Genomic DNA, 19,601 nt, shown 5'->3' with positions numbered 1-19,601 from the left:
GGTTGGAGATGGGCGAGATAAGCACTTTGTTTTTGATATTTTGTCGTGGCCACGGCGGGCTAGCGGGAGCTGCCTGGCACCCTCCCTGAGGGCGTGCACTGTGGAGAATTCATCTTGATGAGAGCTTTTGTGTGTCACTGCCCCTCTGCTATCTCACTTTCTGTCTCTCCGTCTGTCTAGCAGCACCCGTTAGATTTAAGCGGCAGCACACCACAAACAAAATGGGAATAGGTGTTCTTCTCACATGTCATGTATATGTCGTGCAACCCTGCAGTCGATTTCCCAGCAGTCTCATTTCCACTGTGTAGTGGTAAATGGACCAGTTGTGCACCAGGATGAATCAATGATATAGTGTGTTGATGTTGATTGTACAGCTTCAATGTTATTTAATATACCCCAACTTAGTATTACAGCAGATTCATAAAATGTGTGAGGTGGAGCATGTTCTTCATTGATAATTTGTACTTTTATTTTCTTACAAATTTTTACAAATGTTCCTTTTTTTGAATAGTTTTGCTGGGTTTTTTTTTTTGTCTAATTTGTACTTGATTTATCATTTAACGGAATCAGACTAAAACTGTTTTTCTCTCCTTGATGCAGCAGACACCATACGGGCAATGAGATGAATTAGATGAAGGAATTCAACAGATGTGTGGCAAATACCAAACAGAATATATTTACAGGATGTATCAAAGGTGCTGTTGGATTCACATTTATCTTCTGCTTGGAAAGAAATTATACTTATAGTTGTTATTTAATTAAAGGCTCTTATTTTGGATGAAAAAGTAACTGAACATTTCTTTAACTCAAAAAAGCTAGTATTGTCTTACTCCATCTGTATGTATTCATATCTTCTTCACGAAACTCCAAATTCTTTAGATTTGTACTCAGCACTAACGTCAATGGAGAACACAATTAATTTTGGTCTTGCTCTAAAAAATACTGTGCTTTTACCTGAACAATTACTGTACATAAACACACACACACGCACAATCATTTTCCTCAGGCGAGGTCTATTATCCATGTATGAAAGCAGGACCATTACAGGAGAACATGCTGCATCATATGAAGAAAAGAGGGAGAATGGTTTCTGCTTTTAATGATCTGGCGACATCATTCTACGGGTGGTATAAACGGGGAACGAGAGGCAGGAGTAGACGGGTAGTAGGGTGTTTGATGGCAAATAGGAAGTGTGAGAGAGCAGGTATGGGAGAAAAAGCCTTTAGTAGTGAGGTACAATTAGGGCCTTAACCTTGAGAGAGATGGAGCCTTGTTATCGCGCCTTGTCGCAGGATATAATCACACCACAACTCAGCAGGATGGATGACTTTTCGAGACCGGCCGTGACCACGCTCTGACATCCCCTCGTCAAAACTCTGAAGGTTTTCTGTCTCGTGTCGTTAGGAGACGAGGGTTCCCATTATCTTTTTTTCATTTCCTATTTCACTTTGTTTTCTATGGTTTGTGTATCGCCCATCCTGTTTTTATACTTAAAATGTCTACAGGACCACATTTTTTGGACTATAGCTCTGATATTTAAGCCACTCCAAGCCCTCCCAATTGCATTCAACTAAACCACAGTCGTTTGAATAGGCAGTTTATTGCTGGGATTTGGGTGCTTATTAAAGTGTAAGCCGAACTTCTGCCAATATGGAGCTGCCACACAAATGCAAAAGCCCCAAAGCACAGAGGCCAATCGTGGCCAGAAAAAAGATTCCCAAGTGGTCCCTTGGAAACATTTCACTGCGATAAAAGGAAGAAGAGATGCCCAGTGGCCCCGGTTCCATTTATTTTATGCAAAGAGTCTTGTTGGAGGAGTAGTAGTTTTAATATTCAACTGTGTCATCCATATTCTGTTTGATATTTAAAGTTCCTCTGTGGATGTCTAGAAAGTAAAGAGCAGCTTAAGCCACACAGATTAATCAATGAAATGTATATTTCCTCCAAACGAGCTGGCAGCAACCCATGATGCTTTGCAAGTGATTTAATCAGAGGTTGGCGCTGTGGAAATGGCGTTTATAATGTTCATCATGATCAGGTTTGTTTCAGCCGCTGCCACAATTTAAATAAGGATGCCCCAGTGAGCCAAATACCAAACACAAAGTGCCCTTTGCGTTAGGGCAGGGTGTACCAACCTTTTTGATTCATGACTCCCTTAAAATGTCTCCCCGCAACCTCTCAAGCTATCCTGTTTATCATCTTGTGACCCCCTTCGGAGCGTCCCGAACCGCCAGCTTGTGTGTATTTGTGGTCGATGTTGTTTAACTACCCGCAGAGGCTGGAGCCCTGACTCATCTCTGCATCATCTCCTCCACCAGCTTGAGCTATAAATCCAGGGGTGCTGCCATGAAATGTTTTGTTCCTTAAGGCCAGACTCTGCAGTTGAATAGGGTAGTTTTTTTTTAACATATAGCTATCATCATCAAACTTTGCCAGTTGATTACTTACAATAAATCAATTGTCTTTTGTATTACATTTGTTTCAGAGATGTATGAATACTTACGCACATTTGGCAATATACTAATTATGTGTACATTTTTATCTCTTTAAAAACCAAATGGTTATTGAAAGTTTAGTCGTTGTAAGTGCTTTAGAAGTTTAGGTTTTATATTGGAAAAAAAAAGAACGTTGAGGCTGTTAAATATTGTTATATAGAAGAAATATACAGACGCAAAGAGACAGTGTAGTAAAATAAACACCTTAATGTACTTTTTAGACATTTTACCTACACTACTACTGTAAATGAAGACAAAAATCTCAGAAAAAAATTGCCAGCAGTGTCTCTCCTTATCATGTGACATGCTACACCTCCATTCATAGCTGGATGTGCTTCAGTATAGTTGGCTTATACTTTAGATAAACGGGGGGTCCCTCGAGCCAGACCCAAACCCACTTTACTGGAGGCACACCCCGGAGCAACGCTGGTATAAAACAGAGAGACCAATCAGCTGAACTGGAGGGTGGAATAGTGAGCAGAGACGCGGCCCTTTTTAACTGAAAGATCCATTTCTCAGCCCCTGCGTCGGCAAGAATCGGGCCCCTCAAGCTGCCTGGATGCTGTTGTTTAGCTGAGGCTGCACTGTGTGACATCCCACTGAGAGGGGGAAAGCAAAGTGTTTTCGATTATAGGAAATCAATAAAGGATCACTTTGAAGCTGAAATCGTTAATTCTCTTGCATGTTCAATACTTCCAACAGAAATGGAGCATTTATTGTTGCACTTATGATGAAGTTGTTTCACCTCATTGTTGTTGACACGCAGATTAAATGTCATGACCGGGCAACATCAACACAAACGTATCATTTACTAGAGGAGTGATTAGTTCATTTGAGAGCATTGACATTTCAGCATTTCTCAGTAGAGTCTGACAACTAACATTTCATTTTTATACAATGAGGGTTTTCAACTTTGAAACAGCATGAGCCTCAGCCTCTGACTAGTGCAGTTTGCACTGAAAAGGAAACAGCTTACACAAGGCTGACCTGTGATTGTTTCAAACAGACAGAATTGCTGTTAAGGTGATCGGTTTGAAAGGGTAATTGCTGTCAAGGTGTCCTTGAGCAGCACTTGTCATTTCTTCAGCAAAACTTCTGTATATGGTGAAGGTGTTTAGGCAATGCAGCATTACAGGATAAATCCTTGCTGCTGGTCTGTAGAGCTAAAGATGTTATTCTAAGGCTTTCTTATATTAAATAAAGGCAGGAAAGAATAGATGCATGGCTGAGCTTTTCCAATGAAGGAAGAAAAAAGGCGTAAGGCCGGGGGAACAAACCGTGGGGAGGTTTTTTACAAGGATGGATAAAAATGAAAAGGTAATGTTCCTCAATTTCTCCTAGGCCAGAGTGGGCAGAAGGTTGTGGAGGAAACTGGCAGATGACTCCCAGTGGTCTAATAGTGAAAGAAGAGAGTTGCAGCGTCTGCCTCTTCTTCCTGGCTCAGCACTCGTTTCTCCCCCTCAGTCCGACATTTTGGATGGAAACGTCGTAAAACGGGGCTGTTAATTGCGCCGTTAGCTCAATCGGTGACGACTCACAGGGGATGTTGGCTTTTGTGTGCATGTGTACGCCTGCATGCATTGTGTGATGGGTGTCCGTGGCTTTTTGTGCGCATGCGTGCGTGCACGAGTAATTGAGTTTTGGTGCTGAGGTACAGAGAAAAATAGCAGAGCCCAGCTATGTCCCTGCCAGGGGACTCCATTGGAGGAGTCTTGTCGGTGGTAAACAGAGGATTGGCAAATGGCATTTTAGTCCTGACATTTCCCGCATCGGTAGTTAATCCTTCTGATGAGATTGATTACCCCAGAGAGAGTGTTTCTAAGGTCCTCAATGAGGATGACACGCTGACCTCATCTTAACTGAGAGCATTTTCTACACTTGATAGATAGTGATGCTGTAAAGGTACAACATAAATAATTACTTTAATAAAAAAGTGTATTGAACCAATGTCCATCTTGTAAAACAAACAAACAATGCAGACCCCAAACTTTTCACTGTTAATTAGACATAGATTACCTACTGTTGGTGAAGAGGGTGCAATTGTCTGTGCAGGGACAAGAGCATTTATGCAAAAGTCGATTCTTTAAATTGAATCATACTGACTCCATGGTGCTATGTTTGCCACGGTTTATAATTGCTTTGAAGATGCACGAGCACTTGAAAAAAGTTGGGGAATAAATCTTTGAATAAATCTTTGGATGTTTTTTTGCAGACTGAATCTGGAAGGAAAATCTCACATCAGGCAAGAGCTTGAAACCTTGTAAGTGTAGGAAGTAATAAAAGATATTTTCTTAAAATGGTTATTCTGCTTTTATGTTACATTTTCTTTTTCGAGTGGGCACCTACTGTGTTTTATTTCATGAAAGCGAGCCTCTAACAGTTAGTGATATGTGCATTTGGAAAGGATATTACTGGTGTAATTGTATTCTTTATACTCACCCGTCAGCATTTATGCCTGTAAGAGTTGTTTTTCTTCACAGTCAGGCAAGGTTCTTCTGACTACGTTTGTCAAAAGCAACAACTTGTCTCTTCCAGCTGTTTTTAATGGAATTTTGAAAACCGTCGGAGCCTCTGGCACTGATGTAGGACGAGCCCACAGCAGAACAAAAGGCAGTAACTTCAGACTGTGAAGAACACCTTGGTGGTTTTAGACTTTTCATTTCAATTCATGTCGGTAGCAAAAAAAAAAAGAAGGAAAAAAACCAACAATTGCACTGGTATTATTTTCCTTGAAAGCCAGCAGCATCTGCGTTCACTCCGACGAGATCCGGCAAAACATTTTCTAAACAGAAAAATGACACTGATTTGTTTTAGTTTCCAGGCTCGGGGAAGCAAAACAAGAAATGATTGACTTCAATCATGTGGAAAGTGAGGGAAGTATTTCCTGATAATGTTCCATATTTCTCCTCATTTGTGTTACTTGACAAAGGATTCTTCGGGATGTTTGCCTGTTTCAATGTTCACAACAATCATTTGATTTTTTCCTTGGCTGTAGGAGATGCACTGTTTGGTCAACCACTGTATATGTGTTTTTAAAGTGTCTTTAGCTGTAGCACCACCTCACCATTGTTATTTATTGATACCAGCAGTATTCTCTAAAGTCTCTTTTTTAAGCGCAGATGTGAAAGGTACAGTCAGTGGTGCTATCTTTGTCTCACTCTTTCCCCTTGTTCTTTCTCTCTCTCTCTCTCTTTCTCCTCCCTTCTTATTTGCCTCCCCTGGCAGTCTTCGCCAGCGCTGTGCAGCCTTTACTAACTAGCTGCGCACTCCCACTCTTATAGCAAAATGATGATGAGACAGCAAAACCACAGCGGAGACAATGCACAGCAGAAAGGGAGGACGGGGTGTTGGAGAGAGGGAATGAACAGCCTGCAGGGAAAGAGAGACAATGAGAGAGAATAAGAGCCATCAGTCTTTTTTATGCACTTTTAACACATATATGTTCATCCCCCGGGAGCACTATGTCTCTGTCTGGGCCTCCGCCTCACTAGCCGTGCCTTTCTGTTTGTCGTCATCATTCAATGCATTTTCCTTCCCTCACCCATCAAACCCCCACGAAAGTTATTAAATCTTCTCTCACCCGCTTTCCTCTGTTTCTCTTCCCCTGTCTCCTCCCTCCATTCCTCTCTGGCTGCCCTGCAACCTCTCTGTCTTCTGCCGCTAAGTGGACTGCTTATATAACAGCTGAAACACCCAGAGGGACTCCTATCACCCAGCCAGCCTGTTCTTCTTCTCACTCCACCCTTTTTACTCTCCCTTTTTCCACCTTCTCTTCTTCGTCCAGAGAGAGTCATTCCTTCCCACCTCCTCTTTCCTTTCTTCTCCCGCTTCTTTTATCATTAACTTTGGAACGTGCCAAACTCCTCCTGCTGCGTAGTCTAGTGAGAGCGAAGTGGTAGCGTAAACGGAAACTTTAAAGGGTTGCACGTGAATTTAGTGTCGAAACGATTAGTCAAACAGCCGAAAAATTTATGAAAAATCATAGTGATGATTGTTGTAACCTTTGTGAGATTTACAGAATAACAGACTCATTTTAAGGATTATCGATAATTAAACCAATCATTGCAGCCACAGATTAATACCCAGCTTCTTCACTCAAGCCCCTTGTAATCGCCAACAAATACGTTCCTATTGTCATTACCAGTAAATCCCCCAAAAAACAATAAGAACAAATGCATGGCTGGTGGGTTAACTGCATTTTCTGTACCGTGTCTCATTAGTACCCAGCAGCCTTTGATCCACAAATACTACACACTGCTGGCACGCCGCCGTCCTCTCACCTATATTTCTCATTGACTGCATCAGTCTTTTTTCTTGTCTTTTTTACACGCTGCTCGCATCCAGGATTCTCCCCATCGCACGTTTTCATATTCAACACACCCTCTTCCTCGCACTTTCATCTTGGGTCTATCTTCTTACCATTCTCTCTATCCCACCCCCGTTGTACCTCTTTATCTATCTCACCCCCCCTCCCCACACACACACCCCCCAACCTCCACCATCTCAACCAAAACCCCCCCTCTCTAAATATAGTCCCTTTGAAGCATAGCTGTGTTGTCTCTTCCCGCAGCACTGCAAGACAAAAGTCTGTCATCTCACATCTGAGCAGCGGGGGTACAAAGCACAGATAAGATTGATGGTCCCCAAAAAGAAACACCGGTTAAGAGAATTGATATTCATCTGCCTGAGTATGTGTGTGTGTCTGTGTGCAGGCGAGTGTGTGTGTGTGTGTGTGTGTGTGTGTGTGTGTGTGTGTGTGTGTGTGTGTGTGTGTGTGTGTGTGTGTGTGTGTGTGTGTGTGTGTGTGTGTGTGTGTGTGTGTGTGTGTGTGTGTGTGTGTGTGTGTGTGTGTGTGTGTGTGTGTGTGTGTGTGTGTGTGTGTGTGTGTGTGTGTGTGTGTGTGTGTGTGTGTGTGTGTGTGTGTGTGTGTGTGTGTGTGTGTGTGTGCGCGTGTGTGTGTGGGTGTGTTTGAGAGTGAATGAAGACTAGATTGAGGAGTAAAGGAACGCTGTTAACAGAGGGAGAAAGATGGCGAGGCAGAAAAGAGAGGGAGAGAGGTGCTATGACATTTCTGATCCACATTTTGTAATTGAATAATAATCTCTCCGGAGGCCTGACCTAGTAACTTATGCAAGTGTGTGCGTGTTTGAGCAAGCGTGTCCACAGCTCTGTGTGTGCTGTGTGTTGAGTGTATACAATGTATGCACAGAAAAAGATGGTTGTGAGTGTGTGTAAGTGTTTGCTCTATTTTATGTGTGAAACACAAAAAGTGTAAGAAATGTAATCCAACCAAGAAAGAGGAGGGGGGGACAAAAATGAGAGGAAGAGGGGACAAAAAGGGGAGGTGTGCCCTTTGAAATAAACTACGGCACAATACCTCCATCTAGTGGTGTGAATGGGTCATTACAGCTTTAGTTGCTGCAGGTTTACACATCACTTCAGCCAAGGACAATTCCCATCTCATCAGCTCACCTGCAGGAGCCCTTCTAATGACTTCTACTTACTAATTACAGATTGTGTAATTTACATAATAAGTATACTTAGTATTATAAACAGTGTAGATCGCAGCGTGGCAGCTGAATGCCAAATCGCACCACATCATCGTTTAAATCGTTAAGTGCGCAGTCTTAAATCAACTGAAGGGTTACTGTACATTGCACACACACACACACACACACACACACACACACACACACACACACACACACACACACACACCTCAACCTCACAGTGGCCTCCTAACAGCCTTCTCGTCCATCAGCGGTGGTTGCCGGGGGAGCTTGGTCCATCATATGTAGTGCGCGCTGGCCGGTTCCCCTGCGGCCGGAGCATACATCGCCACTGACAGAATCTCCTTACGCCTCAATGACCCGGCCTGTAGCTGGCTCAGGGGGGCAGACAGGAGTGCAGATTATCATTCTCAGCACCGCACTCTGCACTCGCCATGGGGCATTTAGTGAGAAAAAGTCTGTTTTTACATGCAGGGGTAGAAAGGTGCAATAGTTTCTCTTTTTAATCAAACAGGGTGATAATGGACACAGAGGAAACATCCACAACTCTCTGGCCTCTTCAGTTAAAAGGAAGAACAGTCATTGACAAGGAGTTTCATATTTGATGAAAGTTATTTATCAACTTAAAATCTGAAATGTTTATTGCTGCCAGCAGCTTCTTTCTTTTCTGTCTTTGTAATTTTAAATAGGCTATATAGCGGCTACTGTAGGTTTCTTGTGATGGGCTATTTTTTGGTGGGGTGGGGGGTATACAGCTAGCACACCTCCATCCAAGGGTACACAATCCAATTACAGCTCACTAATTAAAATGTTATTTCTTTATTTTAATTGTATTTTCTATGTTGTTTCAGTTTCATGGGGTGGGACATATCCTATGTGTGGGTCACTGGGTTGCTATTTCATGCCTGAGAGAAGTGATTTCCTGGAGTCTTTCTTGTTGCCTGGCAACCTCCATAACAAGACTTCAATTGTGAAACTATTCCTTTTAACAATTGAAAGAACAATGAATTATTTTGCAGCCACGGTTACTAATCCACATTTCTCTCTTTTTTTCTTCATTCCACCTTTCTCTCTCTTCCTCTGTGGTCCTTTAAACTTTTCCTTTTAGGCTACGGAGGGAGGGCTTCACGGTGCAGGTCAGCGTCAATGACTACCTGGACATCTACTGCCCGCACTACAACAGCACGCCGCGCGGGACCCTGGAGCGCACCGTGGCCGAGCAGTACATCCTCTACATGGTCAGCTACCGCGGCTACCGCACCTGCGACCCCCAGCTTGGCTTCAAACGCTGGGAGTGCAACCGGCCCCACGCGCCCCACGCACCCATCAAGTTTTCCGAGAAGTTCCAGCGATACAGCGCCTTCTCCCTGGGCTACGAGTTCAACGTGGGCCAGGAGTACTACTACATCTGTGAGTCAGCAGGCCAGTTATAAAGAGCAGCCACCCTTATTCTTAAGTGTGATGTATGGGAAAAAAATGCCCACAGGATTGCTTCACAATTCACATCCAGTGTTCTAATATCTTCTCCTCCGCTGCTTTCACCCGCATGTATTGATGCTGATGGTGTGTGGGTGTTTTGCTAATAGATTCTGGAAGTTCAGTTGAGGATGGAGGATGCAGGCTGGGTAATTGTTTGAGGGTGGTGTGCGGCCTGCAGGGGGCACAAGGTTGACATGTTGTGTGTGTTTGCTCTCTGTTTTTAGCCACGCCCACCCACCACCACGGCCACAGCTGCCTGAGACTGAGGGTCTACGTCTGCTGCTCCACTGGTGAGACCCAACAACTACTCTACCCACCTGTACCTCCCTCCTTAGCTCTCTCTCTCTCTCCCACACGTTTAACACCATTTCCTGTGTCACTTCATCCCCACTGTCCTCTCCACTCCCTTGTATCTCCTAAACACACAAGCACTCAGAAACAAAGAGACAAAGAGAAAGAAGCAGTGAGAGTGAAAAACCAATATCTAACAGTCTTGTGCCTTGCGTTGTCTTGGCAAGGTTTTTGATGATGCGCCCCCCCCCCCCCCCCCCCCCCCCCCCAAGCAGCACTTTGAGAGTGATGGCTTAATGTTATTCTCAGTCTCAGTTTTATTACAATAATTCTCTCTCTCTCTCTCTCTCTCTCTCTCTCTCTCTCCCTCTCTCTCTCTCTCTCTGTGTGTGAATAACATGCTCTTGTGAAGCCGTACAAAGAGATGTGAAAAAAAAAACTGTTACTACTGCAAGATCCAGCTCTCTCTCACTCTCCCACCTTTCTTGACCACTACACCCCCTCCCCTGCCTCTCCTCCTCCCTCCACCTTGCTGTCTACTTCTTCTTCTTCTATGGTTCTGGCCCTCTGATGCCTGCTGCTCTGTGTAGTGTGTGTGTGTTATTTTTACCCTGTTAGCCCGCTCTCTTGCCTGTAGGCCTTTGATCAGGGAGCCTGGCACTGAAAGCCTCCCCCCTCTCCTCTAACCTTGTCAGCACCAATACATCCCACACTCAGACCAGTGTCAGCCCCTGTGTACACATCACCTTAACACCCCCCTAGCAGCCCCCCATCCCACTGTCACGGCTAATCTATTGATGTGTCTACCACGCCTCCATTTGCTTCTGTGTGTGTGTGTGTGTGTGTGTGCTCATGTTTGCACATGGTAGTACGTTGGCTGTAAATCTTTTTAACGTGTCTATGTGTGTGCCTGTGCATGAATGTCTTAGTGTGTATTGGTGCATTTAGGCAGTTTACAGTTCACAACCTTTACTCAGCGAGGTCATTTTAACAGCTTGCTATCAAAAAGTTGTCACTCTCAGCTGCCCACACAGTCCACGTTGGGAGACTTTTTAAGATAAGAAAGAGATGTGAATTTTTTTCGAGGCACAAGATTTACGTCTGCGAAGTGAGGCAAATTGATTGCCAGCAGCGCCTCTGCCAATGCTATTTCATCCTCCGAAACTATGCATCGGAATCCCAGGCTCTCATACAGACACGCACATTTAGCTTGAAAGCTTAAAGCTGTAGATACACAAAGACATACACACACACACCAATCGACAAAACCACATATCATTTATGAATTTATTTGATCTGGCATTGCAGACTGAATGTAATTTTGTGTCTAGACCAAAAGTAAACCTTAAAAATGATTTTTGTCCACCGGTTCCAAATGCCTTTAATCTCTGGATTCTCCTTTCCAAGAATCCGTCCATGTTTTCTCAGTGGCAATGTCACACACCAACTGTTCCATGTTCTGTAATACACTGTATACACTTTAGTGGTTGCTAAAAATGCACATTTTACCGCTCGTCTTGTAGTGGTAATGGGAATTTTTCTCTCTCTTCCCTCTCTCCATCCCTGTCCCTCTCATTCTTCCCTCTTTCCTCTTTCTGTCTGTCATTGTGTGTGTTGTATGTGGTGTGTTTCTCAGTCTCCCAGGCGGATGATGACTCCAGTCAGACTCCCCCCGACTACACAGTCAGGCCAAACCTGAAAATACACAACATCGGTGAGTGACACTCTTCTGAAAGTGAATGGAAGCTAATTACCAGATGCCGGTCTATATTTTGCTTTTTGCAATTGCAAAGCTTGTTATGTGTAGCAATCATTATGACAAAGGCCCAGCCATTTGTAAGTTTTTTTTAATTCTATGGTTGACAAAAGAAAATCCCCAGGTCATAGCTGACCGATGAGTAAACCCTTTATTTTCTGCTCTTGAGAGTTGAGCAATGTGGGTTAAAATCATGAAACACCACAACTTGAGTCAGCAGTAGGGACATTCACTTACATATTTTGGTATAAACATACAGTATACTGCATTTACACCATTTACTTTGTTCTGTATTTACCGGCATCTGTGTAGGAAAGCTACATGTTTGTGAACAAATGAACCCACAGTAGACCCATGACGTCTACTGGGCAACAGTTGTCAGTATCACTAAAACATTCTATGAAGATTTCCATATTTTCATGAATATAGTCATGACAGGATGCTCCATTTTTAGTGCCACAGCAATCCCTGGCCTATCAGAATGGGCATCAGGAGAATATAAGTCAGGTTTTTGAATTCCTACATAGTGGAATTGCAGATAAATGCTGTTGTACGTTAGTCAGATAGTCAGCGAGGTTGTAGATAAGACAACAGTTTAGCTAGATTATGGAAACCACTTTACTTGGAGGTAAAGTCGAACATAAGCACTACCCCAAATGTCTGTAATCATCCCTTGTTGAACACTGAAAATTGCTCACAACTATGATAAGTAGGGAAAAAATGTACTCAGGATCTCTGTAATCTATGATGGATATGACATTTTCGGTAATATTTGCTCTTCACCTTCATTTTTCTTTCAAATGAATTTGGCTAACCTGGGGAATTCTTTGAAAACCCGGCTTGTGTTACACTGTCAGACTGCTTTTTAGTGTGTTTTAATAATAATAATAATAATAATACATTTTATTTATATAGCGCTCTTCTCTCACTCAGAGCGCTTTACTAAACAAAACAAACAAAAAGAACATGTAGAGTTGGGTTGGTGTTTTGTGTTGCCACGTTCTCAGGTCTCAGCTGTTAAAGCTGATTAATATCATAAGTGATGGCCCAAAATAAAGGAGCATTAAACCAAAATTATCCTCTCATGTATTTAAAATCTATAAGAAAAAAACAAACTTCACTTCCAGCTATGCAGCACATATGCACGCACACAGGTACAATCTTCCTTTTTTCTCTGCAGAAAATCCACAAGGTCAGTAGAGGGCTTGTAAGGAATGAAAGGTCTGTGTTTACCTAAGGAGAAAGCATGTCAGCCAGCCAGCAGATTGTGCAGCAGAGCGGTTACATAAAGCCCTCTATTTTTCTCTCTCTCTCTCCGTTTCTCCATCCTGGTCTCAGACAAAAGCCTCTTGCCGGGAATCATTTAGCATGCTTGTTTCTGGGAGCTGTGGGCAGTTTGTGACGAGGGGCTAAGAGAGTGTGACCTGTGTGAGATGGAAACTGCAGTCCGAGAGAGGGAGAGAGAGAGACAGGGAGAGAGAGAGAGAGAGCGAGAGACAGGGAGAGAAAGACAGAATGCGGAAAGAGCTCTTCAGCCATCAGCAAACAAGTACCTTGAAAGAGCGAGAGGGTGAGAAGCCAGAAAAGGGAGAATTACAAGGGAGAGAAAGAGAGGGAGGAATGGTGGAGTTTGGAAACGGGGAGACGACAAAGTGAGAGAGAGAAAGTCGGTAGAGATAAAGGAGAGGAAGAAGGCAGTGAAAGAGAAATGCAGCATGAGAAAGGCTGACAGAAAGAGGGACAGATAAGGCAGAGGGAGAGAGAAGCAGAAAAGGCGATAAAAAACAGAGTGGGGGGGAGTGTGATGAAGAAAAAAGAAAAGCTCAGTGGTGGGCGAATTGCTCAGCAGTAACTCTGGCTCTAGCTTATGTCGAATTTAATATTGAAAAAAAACATACACACACATACTGGCAGAGATTCATAAAAACTCATAGCCTCTAGCACTTTGATGCATTTTGCTGAATACATTTGGAGGAATAACAAAATCAGGACACGCAGATGTATGCACGCACGCACACACACACACACACACACACACACACACACACACACACACACACACACACACACACACATGGACTCACTCACTTTAAAAAAAAAACAGTAGCCCCAATGGCCTTTCTGACCGCTGGACACCCACTCTCTGACTCACCCTCAGCACCAGACCAGCCCACAGACTGGCTTAGCATCAACAAAAAATCTCTTCCTCTCCCCTCACATGTTTGTGGACTTTCCGTCTTCCTCGTTGCTTTATTATTAGCTTTGTCTTCTACGTCACAATTTCCCTATTTAACAAGGTGTTTTGAGGATAATTCTCCTCTATTAAAAATCTTTGGTTTTATTTTGTTGTTCCGGGCATAATTGTTAACTGCTGAGATCTGGAGACATGGCAGAGTTGCTAGAAAAACATTAGCAGTAGGCTACAGGTTCAAACAAATACCCAGGTCAACTAAAATTATTTGGCAGAGGATATTGACAGTAATTACCCAATCTGTATCCTGTAAACATTGGTCGCTGTTTAGAGTTATGCAACCATTTGCAATCTGTTTGCATCACTTTTGTGAAATAGCATGCTGCTAGTTCCTTTACAACCTGCCTGATCATCTGAATTGCATGTCCTTCTACATAAAGTACAGGAAACAGTAACCAAGTTGTAACAAACGGGAATGGTCCTTTTAAGTGAATAGCAGAGATTAGTTACTGTCACAAATATGCGACACGAGTTGAGCTCTCGTCTTGATGCTTACTGCTTGAATTCATCTTAACTTTATAGTTTTCCTGGAGCAATACTCTGTGCATTCTTCAATATGTGACATACTTTCCTGTACAATTTCCTCCCACGAGTGTCTGCAGCAGTAGAAGAGGGCTTATGTAGGTGGTCGACCAGAAAATGTAACCATAAACAGATCATTCTGAGATGGATCGATAAGCACTGGCACCTTTGATTCATCTTTTCTGTGTGGGATAGTATGTGCTAGTTATTCACAAAATAAAAAACAGACTTCATCCAGTATGTGCACCGTGAGACCAGAAGAATGGAAACCTGTGGTTCAGAAACATGTTGGATAGCAGCAGGGGCGTAGCACCAAATTCTGGGCCCCTATACAAAAAGTCCTGATGTGCCTCCTGAAAGGCGGTCTTACAATACACACGGCTCTCTGAGCCAGACAACTCCACAATATTTAATTTGATGAATGACCAAATCACTACTTTTAGCAGTGTTTGTCCCAGAAAATGTCTTAATGAAGGTGGTCACTGGCCAGTGTCACAGGAGGCAAAAATGTTGGGGGTATTTTGCTCAAAGATGCCAATGCGCACTATAAAAATAAACAACTGTTTATTTGAATGCGAAAATACAACACACACTGACCTTACAGTTGTGCATGGCCATCACTCTCATGCATTCATCAGACTTTTCTCTGCGCTGTCTGAGCTGATAGATGTGTTGCCACGGTGATGTGGAGTCTTAAACTGTTCTAGCTTTGCCAGCACTTATTTCTGTACAGCTAAATATCCCCATAGAAACATCGCTGCGTTTATTTTCGCCACCAGTTCAATTCATTGTCGGCTTGCTCCTGCTTATTCTCCCGCACACATGCCTTAGTCATGCGCAGGCCCCTGATCTCCTTGCAAGGTTCAGGGGAGAAAAAAGTCAATTATTTCTTTTTTTGGAATGGCATTGTTCAGGGCCTTCGAAGATCGGGGCCCCACATTTAACTTGTTAAAAAAAAATAATAATTGATGGGCCCCCCTCTGCCTTGGGCCCCCCCACGACTGTCGCACTTTCCCCCGCAGTCCGTCGGCCCTGGATAGCAGCTTTAGTAGCAACTTAACAACATGCAGCTTCCTGGCCTGATAATCAGATTAAAATTACATTTTGTTTCACTCCATTTATTCAGGCTGACACTGTGTCAGTTGAAATGTTAGCCATTTGCTTGTCCGGGGACATTTTGCCTTGTTTTGTTCTAACCAATCACTAGTAGGTAATGTATCCATCCAGCTAACAACATTTTCAGTTGACATGGACACTGCGATAGGGATTGCCAAGAGAGGTTGAGTTAAAGGTTTTGCTGACAATCAAAGACATTTTCAGACTAAAGACAATTGCTGCCATTTTTCTATTGCTTTTCTTTCAATGGAAGTAGCTAGGTCATTATGATGGAAAATGTTCTCCCATTCTTAATTCTCTGATCAGTCGACTGTATCTCCAACAGGTGGAAACAGCCATAAATGAGCATAAAAACATCAGATATTTAAATTTCTGAATATACCTGATATGTTGGCGGTGATGAGCGTTAATGCTAACTTTGTCACTGGAGACCACAACAACATCAGTGCTTTGTACAATGGCTTGATGAGTGAATGCTCCTTTCTTTGGTTATTTGCATTTATTTGGAACCATATCAGTCGATCGGCTTTTCAGCAGAGTGTTCCTCAAACTGTTCCAGTACAGCACTTTCGCTGAGCATTATCTTATCTTACCCATACATTCCCCCATTCATTAATGCATTAACTTGCTACCATGTTAAGGTACGCTCTGTAGCTGAATGCCCTTCACACTATTATACCTTCCCCACTGACCTATAGAGCTCAAACCACACATGATGGGTCCATTGCCTCAAGTTCTTTGCGTATCATTGCGAGCCTACCATTGTTCGCACAAGGATTTATCAGACCAGACAACCTTTTCCCACTCATCGACAGTCTAGAGCTGATGTTTCTTATCTCACTGTAAACGCCTCGGGCGGTTTATCATGGACAGGAGAACTACCCTGCTCGCTTGTCTGTTGTTATACCCCACACAGACAAGACCACACCAGATTGTGTGCTCGGAAATTGATTGCCGTATCAGGCCATTGTATTATGATGTTAAGTGTCATACTGTGGACCTTTTGATTACTTGTTATGGCCCCAGGCACCCGATGTCCCCCACATTCATCTTCTATGGGCGGCCACCTTAAATAGAAAGGCTTTTGAATATGCATACTGTGCTGCTATGGGATTGTCAGGGCTCCTCTGCACCCACAAACAAGTCTGTGAGATCACACAAAATGAAAAAGTTGAAATGCGAAGCAACTGTGGAAATGGATTTATAGCTGCTTGTACTTGTTTATGTAAAGGTAAGGGATATCTCACTTGTCAGTCACAGTGTCTCTTTTTGTGGTCCCTGAGTGTACAATTTACTTCTGGGGCTTCTTCCATGAAACCATTTGGCGAGACAAACCGGATGGTGTGTAGGTCCTGTGGTGACCTGTGGCAATGCCGGTGTATAGGCTCCCTCCTGCCTGACATGCCTGTTTTCTGTTTGAGTTCACTGCAGTGGAAATGTCAGTCTTGTGTGTCATCGCCTCGGACAGATGCCTCGTGTTCCTTAAGAACAACTCTGACGTGGGCAAGTGTCACACTCAACCAGGACAAACCAGAGCGGTTGGATGGTTTCCTTTCAGAAAGAGACAGCAAAAACAAAATACCTAACATTTGTCGAACGTCAGCTGTCATGTGATTGTTTTTTGTCTGTCTGCTATCTCTTAGTGTTTTTAACTTTACTGTCTCTATTATATTAAGCTAACTCCAGACAAGGCTTTCACATGACACGGTTACAGCCTTCTAAAAACATCTCCCTTAAGTTAAATGAAAGGCAGTTTCATTTGATGGAAGACAATATGTCGGCTACTAGAACATCATGATGACAGCAGAATAAAGCACCAGTTGTGTTTACTAGAAAAACAAGAATTATTATTTTTTTTTTTTATATAATTTGTCATATATTTCTATTCCTGCATTGATACAATGCAGCTGCTGTTGTCTAAGGGGACTTACAAAAAACATATCTTTACTTATTTTCAGCTGTTATACTTACGTATAGCGAAATGTTACATTGCCATGTCACAGCTCAAAGCTTTAAACTCATCCACCTTCATCTTTCTTTTATATCTGATGTGGGCATTAGCTTGAAGCTTCCTTCTGCACTTAGTTAGATTACACTTGTGATAAATGTGTAAGCAATAAAGACTCCGTTTGGTTCTCTTCGTCTTTATTTTGGTATGTAATAACCCTCTAGATATAATTGGAAACGTTATGTCAAGACCAAGCTTTATGACTCAGTTTAATCCACCTTTTACTGAATATTACAAAATGTGTTCTCCCAGCTCTTTCTCTGTCTTTTCCCCCCCAGCTATCGTTTTATTGTGTCTAATCATTGGCGAGGCCATAAAGTAATTCGGTCTGATTGAAATCCCTCCAGGATAAAAACATCATTAGTGTGAATAGAGGAATAAATGGGTGAAAACAAATCCTCAGGTCAGAAACAACGGTGTTTTTATTTTTCCATCCCTGTGGGGAATTGGCCATATGAAGCACTGTTGTACTGATGATAATTGGTGGTTTGTTGATAATTGCATCATGTGTCTTTTCTCAGCACATGTGAAAGGACTATTTGCATTCATCAAACATTGCCCTTAGATTGATGAATTAATAATGTCGTAATGGTTTGTTTCCTTCTGCCTGGTGCAAAAAAACACTTTCTCTCTCCCTCTTTTCACACTCACAATCTTTTCTTTTCTCCCCTCCCTTATTTTCTCTTTGTCTTTGCCTGCAGATGAATTTAACCCTGAAGTTCCCAAACTGGAGAAAAGCGTCAGTGGCAGCAGCCCATCACGTGACCGCCTTCTAATCACCGTGGCGATGCTGCTCCTGTCCGCTGGCCTCTTGTCCTAGCGACTGTCACCATGGGGCGACACTTCCTGCATAGCTGGGCCGCCTTGTCCAAAGGGCTTTGTACCCACCAAGTTGTTGATGTGTAAGTTGGCAGGAATACAGAACCCACAATCGAGAGAGGACACAGAAAATAATTTCTTTGTAACTGAACTTAACTGGACTTAAAATAAAAGGAGAGGCCTTTTTGCTATTCACACCAGTGTATTTTGACACTCGATGTCTTGTTGGGACATCACGATAATATGAGTACCACAGCATTTCATGCAAGTGTGCCACAACATGGAGGAGACCACAACCAATAATCAGGCTTCTCTGCTGCTGTCATGCCTGACACCCAACAGGCGAGTGAGAAATCGGATTTGTAATTGAGTTGGATGGAGACTACACACTCTTATTGTAGCATGAATATCACCTGAGGAATTTAACCGGTCCCGTCTTAAGCTAATGAAAAGCAAGCTTTTTGGAACTCTGAAGAAGGTGACAAACTTTGCATTGGATTTTGAGGCCTTGGACCAAGGACCAAGTTTGTTGATGGATAAAACTCAACTTAGATGTAGTAAAAGCAAGCTGGACTCTGGAACTGTACTGATCTTACCTGGGTTGTACAGGACACTTATATAATCAGTCAGTTATGAGAACGGCTGCGATTGACCTGGACATTGAGGAATGTTTTCACACTAGAGTGAGGAAGCTGTGGAAATGAGAGCCCGAGGTGTTTCTGAAGAAAAAGGGAAAGACGTTGGGAGGATCTCCACTGGCCTTTCATGAATCCTTTTCTCCAGACATCAGAAATACGCCTGGCTTTGTGACAGATGCAAAGTCTTCGTTTCTTAGACGGTAGGGAGTGCCATCTTAGAACTAGTCCTTTGTCTGCATTTCCTGCCTTCACACTGTTACAACCCCAGAAAAATACAAACGCCGGACTAGTAATTTGACGGCACTTAGACGTGGTAGATGTGTGTTTTTGTTCTGATGCATTTGCCTTCACCACTTTCGGCATAGATTTTCCGGATGTCAAACCTTTCTCCTCGCAGCAATCAGCAGAGTCATTCAGCACACCGCTAATTTACAATTCTTAAAAACCTCTCCCAGACATCCCCGTCTAGTCCTTTTCCACTCCAGAGGTTCCCAGCCAATCAGTGCTGATGGCCATTACAGAAGTCACAGTCACCATGGAAACAACCCCATACAGTCGCCAGAGTGCGGCAGGTGCCTGAGGAGAAATTATGCTTTGAGTCTCAAAGTAACGCTGCCGCCATTTTGTTAAAAAACAAAAAACAAAACAGAACAAAAAATTAATAAAAGAATACACACGTATGAATGTGCAAATAAAGAGAAGTTCACTTTTTTTAT

The 19,601-nt window shown here is 42.9% G+C and overlaps 1 protein-coding gene across 1 annotated transcript in view; it reads left to right on the top strand.

Moving 5' to 3' along the window:
* efna3a (ephrin-A3a) overlaps positions 1–18,248 on the top strand; it is a gene marked incomplete at its 3' end in the record, with an annotated part of 57,025 nt that extends 38,777 nt beyond the window's left edge. Inside the window, exons 2-5 of the mRNA XM_080045962.1 lie at positions 9,114–9,415; positions 9,709–9,774; positions 11,412–11,489; positions 18,130–18,248. Of these exons, the coding sequence (XP_079902088.1) occupies positions 9,114–9,415; positions 9,709–9,774; positions 11,412–11,489; positions 18,130–18,248 (565 nt within the window). The remainder of the gene's footprint in view (positions 1–9,113; positions 9,416–9,708; positions 9,775–11,411; positions 11,490–18,129) is intronic.
* Between the last annotated feature and the right edge of the window lie 1,353 nt (positions 18,249–19,601).

This window comes from Ammodytes marinus (assembly GCF_949987685.1).
Source record: "Ammodytes marinus genome assembly, chromosome: 17".
NCBI lineage: Eukaryota > Metazoa > Chordata > Actinopteri > Uranoscopiformes > Ammodytidae > Ammodytes > Ammodytes marinus.
The sequence above is the reverse complement of the archived record's forward strand: the minus strand, read 5'-3'. Positions and strand labels throughout refer to the sequence as shown.